The 6,425-nt window shown below is 41.8% G+C and overlaps 2 protein-coding genes across 3 annotated transcripts; both read left to right on the forward strand.

The window, feature by feature from the left end:
- The first annotated feature begins 613 nt into the window (after positions 1-613).
- Positions 614-2,084, forward strand: LOC101292499 (uncharacterized protein At3g15000, mitochondrial-like). Its single transcript, XM_004296819.1, has 4 exons — positions 614-1,046; positions 1,131-1,228; positions 1,548-1,613; positions 1,735-2,084. Exons 1-4 carry the CDS (start codon positions 688-690, stop codon positions 1,881-1,883), a joined length of 672 nt encoding a protein of 223 aa, XP_004296867.1. The 5' UTR covers positions 614-687; the 3' UTR covers positions 1,884-2,084.
- Positions 2,085-3,287: 1,203 nt separating this feature from the next.
- On the forward strand, positions 3,288-6,010 carry LOC101292788. 2 transcript variants are annotated; one of them, XM_004296820.1, is made up of 2 exons: positions 3,288-4,741; positions 5,406-6,010. In XM_004296820.1, the coding sequence occupies exons 1-2, from the start codon at positions 3,476-3,478 to the stop codon at positions 5,577-5,579; spliced, it is 1,440 nt and encodes a 479-aa protein (XP_004296868.1). In that variant the 5' UTR covers positions 3,288-3,475; the 3' UTR covers positions 5,580-6,010. The 2 variants fall into 2 exon arrangements, with proteins under 2 accessions (XP_004296868.1, XP_004296869.1); XM_004296821.1 differs by having other exon boundaries at positions 5,448-6,010.
- The last annotated feature ends 415 nt before the right edge of the window (positions 6,011-6,425 follow it).

A 6,425-nucleotide genomic window follows, 5' to 3' on the forward strand; every position in this document is an offset into this window, starting at 1 on the left:
TTTTTCTCCCGTTTTTTCTTCTCCCGTTTCTTTTCTCAGATGAGCTGCTGTCCAGATCTGCGAATATAAAGAACTTTAGCCGACGAAAATATAATTTAGCCGACGAAAAATTGTTTCGTCGGCCTGTTTTTTTTTTTCGTCGGCTAAAGTCTTTCTTCTGGTAGTGTAGGCAAGGTGAGATCACTGAATCAAAATTTCTCTTTGATGACACGTTTTACGGTCTTACTTATTTATAATAAATAATAATCAGGAATAAGAAACAAGTGGAATAGAGAAGAAATAAATCACTACCGATCGATTCTGAATGGTTGATCTATAAACTCATCTCTCTATTTGGGAATCAAATTCCGAGAATTCAGAAATCGACTCTTCATAAAAAGATGAGACACTCGCCAATTCCGATTTATTCACATCATCACATGTTAGTAAATACATAAATACTTTTATCTGGAATCATTTTGATTCATTTATTTGTTAATAAACGTAAATATTTTATTACTCACTAATCATTTTATTACATTAACGCAATAACCCCGATAATCGAATCGAAAATGAATGTCATATATGAAAAAATAGCAAACTAATACGACAGATCGTACAAGCTGCTCGGGTTTAAGGGTAAATCTCACTCTCTCAAGCTCGTTCAGTTTGGGTTTCAGAAGGCCAAACAGAGAGAGAGCTCTGAAAATGGCCTACTCCGCCGCCCGGCGCACATTAGCCTCCGCCCTCACCCGAACCCTTTCCGCTCGTTCAAACCCCTCACTCTCTTCCCGCTCTCGCTTCGCTTCCGCTCTTCTCAACAACCAACAACCCTCCCTCGTTCCCGACCCGGTCCACTCCCAAACCCGCAAGCTTTCCGGGTCGGGTTACTCGCCCCTGAACGACACCTCTCCCAACTGGAACAACCGCCCGCCCAAGGAGACCATCCTCCTCGACGGCTGCGACTACGAGCACTGGCTCATCGTCCTCGAGTTCAGCGACCCTAAGCCCTCCGAGGAGGAGATGATCAATAGCTACGTCAAGACCCTAGCTTCGGTCGTCGGAAGGTTCGGTTGTTGATTCGGGTTTCTTGTCGTTACTGAATTGTATTGGTTGTTTTGAATTTGATGTTGGGGTTTTTGTTGTTGTAGTGAGGAGGAGGCCAAGAAGAAGATTTACTCGGTTTCGACGACGACCTACACTGGATTTGGGGCTTTGATTTCTGAAGAGCTTTCTCTCAAGGTTAAAGGTAATGGTTGCTGGATTGTTTGTGCGCTTGAATTAGGATTTAGGGTTTAAGGTCTAGGGATGTGCTTCAGTTGCTTTGAATTCTAGATATATTCTTTTGTGGAGCTAAGATTGTATAGGAAAACTGAGTATCTGATTGAGTTGCAATGTGATGAGGCTTTAGGATTTAAAGATTTAAAGTATAGTTCTTTTTTGTTTCGAATTCTGGAATGTACGATTGGAAGTGATGGGTTTGTTGCTTGTTTTTCAGTCTCTCCAATTCATGATGTGCTTATAATTAGCTCTGATTACTCATTGCATAATTTGTTCTGTTTAAACAGAGCAGCCTGGTGTTCTTTGGGTTTTGCCGGATTCGTACCTTGATGTGCCCAACAAAGATTATGGAGGTTGGTAACTTGGTATTGTCGAAAAGTTGAAAGGCATTGAGACATTTCAGTTTGAATAATAGCTTCCAAGTTGTGGTTCTTTTTCATGAATTTTGAGTTTTGTTTCTTTGATGGTTCCCAGGGGATCTATATATCGATGGGAAAGTCATCCCCAGGCCACAGTATAGGTACACTGAGAGGCAAAATAACAGTCGAAACAGGCCTCGCCCACGACATGATAGACGCCGGGAAACAATGCCAGTTGAAAGAAGACAGCCAGTGCAAAAATAGAACATGGTTCAGGATTAGAGAGGGCCAATGCAACAATCATCTCAGGACGAGTTTAAACACGAGGATGTTTAAGTATTCAAAACTCTAGTCTCAAAATTTCTCATCTTATTTGTACTGATGAATTTGCGTGTTGGTTTATATACACCCGAACCATATTTAATAACATCACTATGAATTTAAGACTCGTGAATATTTGTGTCGAATCTTCTTACATTTTTTCTTCAAGTACTATCTGTCATTTTGTTCATGTTTATTTATGTTGAGTATGTATTGAAAAATCACTTTGCCTTGAAACTGCTCTATGATGATTGATGATCTATCAGGTTGATTTTCCATTATCGAACATTCTATTGCTTAGTCTGAACCTGCTGCCTTGATTTCTATCCATTCATAAATCTTCCATATAAATATTTGTTTGGAGTGACCTCTTGAGCAGCAGGCCGTTAACTGGCACTAGTTGGGTTGGACAGAGGAATCTTTCTCTTCTGCCAGATACTTGGTGGATTGTTTGAGATGAGAAGTTTCCATCTGATCGGGGTTGGTAGAATCAGAGTGATAGGCTACTTGTTTCTAGGGGTGGGTGGAATTGTGGAAAGGCACTTGTTTCTAGTAGGTGCAAGGTCTGAATTCTTAGAGCTTCTTCTTTTGAACGACATGGAAGGGAAGGAGTAGTAAGATATAAGCTTTGGGATTATATTATGTAGTAGCTTAGCATTTAGCACTCTTGTCCTCGAGTTATGAAGGTCTTCTTCTTCGTGCTTCATTTATCTAGGTATTTTGTTTCACCTTCTATTTGGATATAGCCATCAAAGTAGAATGGGAGGTACTATTGAATTGCAAGATATGACACAAACCTTGGTTCATGGTGCGACTGTTTCAGTAATGAACCTCAAGAGGTTTCAGTTGGTAATCCTTGTTTCTGCCCCTCATTTGAATGTGAATATTCAAGTTGGCAAATGATTTGACTTGGCTAATCTTCATATTGCATATAACAGTAATCCTCTTCCAAAATGATTTATGGGGTCACAATAGACGGACTCATTCGCTATTCGGAAGCAGAATTAATCCAATTGTGTTGCGACCATTTGGTTAACTGAAGTAAATCCATCTGATTGTGACCATTTGATTAAGTAACAGATCTTCATTTCTTCCGTGTAAGTGAGAGGTTGAAACAAATAACTCATTTACGTGTTAGTAAACGCATCATGCAATCAGACTCTGTCATTCTAAGCAAGTAAATATACCCTTAACAGCACCATGTATCTTGGTAAGAAAAATCAAAATGGGTAATTTACCCAAATTCAGCTGACCCAAAATAGAAGGTGACAATGGAAACCAAATCACCAGAATGATAATAATAATAATAATAAGAAAACAAATACAAGTATAATTGGCACCACCGTGCCTCCCCATTATTATGACAAGCAAAAGCTCCTGCGTGTTTCGTTCCGTCTCCCTCGTCTCGTCAATTAAGCACCTCCCATCTCCAGCCTCTGCTTTTCTCAGATCTCAGGTAACTCATCCCATCTCATCTCATCCAAACTTCCTCTCTTCATTCCAGTCTGATCCAAAAACAAAAACCCAATTCCACCATGAATTCCAACTTCGATTTCGATCTGGGTCTGGGATCCAACCGCCCCAGATCCCTCAACGACCAAAAGAACAAAACCTCCTCCTTCTCCACCCCCTCCCAACCGCCATCCAAACCCGCCTGGCAGCCCAACAAGACCTCCTGGACCCACCAACCCGCCCCGACCCAGACCACCCCTCTCAACGGCCCCACCTCCATGGTCGGCGACATCTTCGGCAAGAGCTGGGCCTCCACCGCCCCTTCGGTCTCCACCACTCCGATCGCCGTCGTCAACAAGAACCCCAATCTCTTTGGCGATTTGGTCAGCTCTGCCATGGGCGGTAAGGTCAGTACCACCAATGTTCCTCTCAAAAACGCAACTCCGGCGTCGAATAAGACCTCGTTTTCGATGGGAAATGTGGCTGATTCACTGCCCAAATCCACCGCCGGTGCTAGTTCCGGCCAGAGTGGTATCAATTGGGGTGGTTCTGGAAGTTCTGGAGGTTATTCTAGTGGGATTAATAGTACTAGTAAGATCAATAGTGGGGTTAATGCTAGTAGTAGTACTAAGAGTCCGAGCCTCGGAGGCCCTTCGCTGCGGAATATGAGCGGTGGTGGTGTTGGAGGTGGCGGCATTGGTTCTAAGAAAGACCCATTTGGTTCTTTGGTTGATCTTGCTTCGAAACCAGCTGTTGGTATTAAGACCACGGCGAGTAAAGGGAGCAATAAGAGCAGTATTGCTGATGATGGATTTGGGGATTTTCAGAATGCTCCGAAACCAAGCACGGCTAGTGCATTTCCTGCTGGTGGTAATAGTTTTATGGGATCGGATCCGTTTTCGGGTTTTGGTGATTTTGGGACTCCGGCTAAGCAGAATCCTGTTCAGTCTACTAGCAGTGATCCGCTTGATATGTTCTTTCCGACTTCCTCGGGCTCCGGGGCTGGTTCTGCAGCAGCAAGTAGTGGAGTTGGAGTAGAGCAATCCTCTGGAATCGATGATTGGGGGACGGAGTTTGGAGGCGGAGTGGATGATATGGGTGGTTCGACAACTGAGCTTGAGGGTCTTCCACCTCCTCCAGCTGGGGTATCTGCTTCTGCAGCAAAGAGTAAGGGAATGGATAATTACAAGCAAGGGCAGTATCCGGATGCTATCAAGTGGTTGTCTTGGGCTGTAGTGCTTCTTGAGAAAGCGGCTGATAGGTCTGCCCTTTCGGACGTATTGTCAAGCAGAGCTTCGTGTTATAAAGAAGTTGGGGAGTACAAGAAAGCGGTGGCAGACTGCACAAAGGTATCTTGATTCTTGTTGGCTTTCCTTCGAGATGTTATGCATTTATAAGCTTCCTTTAATAGTTTACATTATCATATTGTGAAATGCATGTGATTTGGTGATTACTTTTTGTTGATGCTATTGTTATTAAGTTCCTATAACTGCAAAATGTTATTTTGCACTTGAGTAAGCTGGCTATTCCTTAAATAGCAATTAGATTTAGAGAAGTAAGGTAAGGGACAATGCCCATGCTTTTGCTGAAGAGTAGAACGGTAGATCCTAGGTTTAAATCCTATGGTAAGTGAAAGAGCAAGGGAACCTTACTTCATTAGATGCTAGAGTTTGCATACTGACCATTTTTTGTTATAGATGACTTGAAGTTCAGGTTTGGCTGTTTGACCTTGACACTTTGTGGTGGAATGTAAAGTTTTCCTACTAAAAGGCAGTTTCTTTTTCAATAGCTGTTTTGGCATGACATATTTGATTCACATGGTTAAAGAATCATTGTAAATTCTTCCTTTAGTAAGAAGTTGCTAATTCAAGGAGTCACATTCAGTGCAGCAGTGCATATCAGATGTGTGGTTCTTTACATTGTTTATGATCTTAATTCAATCAAATTATGGTTTTCCATGTCCTTCAAATCTCTACAGAAGGGAGTGGTCTCAGATATGTTCATCCTCTGCAGGTTCTAGAAAAAGATGATGAAAATGTGTCTGTTCTGGTACAGCGTGCACTCTTGTATGAGAGTATGGAAAAGTACAGACTTGGGGCTGAAGATCTGAGGACTGTTCTGAGGATTGATCCTGGTAACAGGGTTGCAAGAGGCACCATTCACCGCTTGACACAGTTGGCAGACTAGAGGATTTTGAAAATCTCGTAATGCTAGCATTGATTCATTTCGGTTTATACCCCTTCCCCTCTTACGATCATAGATTCATGGGGAATGATAGCATTTTACTTGAATACTTGCAATTGTGGGTGGTCTCACTTGTACGTGGTTATCTTGGTTTATTATATGGCTTGCGATTGGGAATGATTCTTTGATACTTCAGACTTGAGAGTGGTGTTGGAATATAGAGATTGAAGAATTACACTGTACTTGTTTCCCTAATGTGGGAAAGCTCTTGTTACTATGTCTTTGTCGTTCTGTTGATTAAAGCCATGTCAGGTGGCTTGTTAGACATGAGATGTTTGAGCAAATGAGGGTTTTGTTGATATTTTCTCTTATTCATCTGTGCCTCAAGGCCCTCACATGTTCCATTTATGGTTTATGGATATGTTAGTGTTGTTCTCTGTTGCGACTATCATAAACAGTCCACTTACCGACATGAAGTTTAATTCAGTTGAGTTCAACGAAAATGCATTCGGTAGTTTTAGGCATGTGAAGGAGGAGGTTGTGCGCTGAGGCATGGGTGATTCGACTCCCAACCTCCATTCTTGTGCTCTCAAGAGATGGTCTGCCATGTCGTTCGGCTAATAGATTTAAAGCTTTGACAAGCTGATTTAAGTGTTCCTCTCCAGTTTTTCTTTCAATCTTTGTCTTAGCGTTAAAATTATGTCTAGTTTTCCTTTTTCTTTTTTTCTTTCTGAGAAGAATGTCTAGTTGTGTTTGATGAATGCATCTTTCAGACCAGGGTTTAGGGTTTGTGTTTGATGAATGCATCTTTCAGACCCTAGACCAAAAAAATAAAATTAAAAGGTTAGT

This window comes from Fragaria vesca, linkage group LG4 (genome assembly GCF_000184155.1).
Source record: "Fragaria vesca subsp. vesca linkage group LG4, FraVesHawaii_1.0, whole genome shotgun sequence".
NCBI classification, from domain to species: Eukaryota; Viridiplantae; Streptophyta; class Magnoliopsida; order Rosales; family Rosaceae; genus Fragaria; species Fragaria vesca.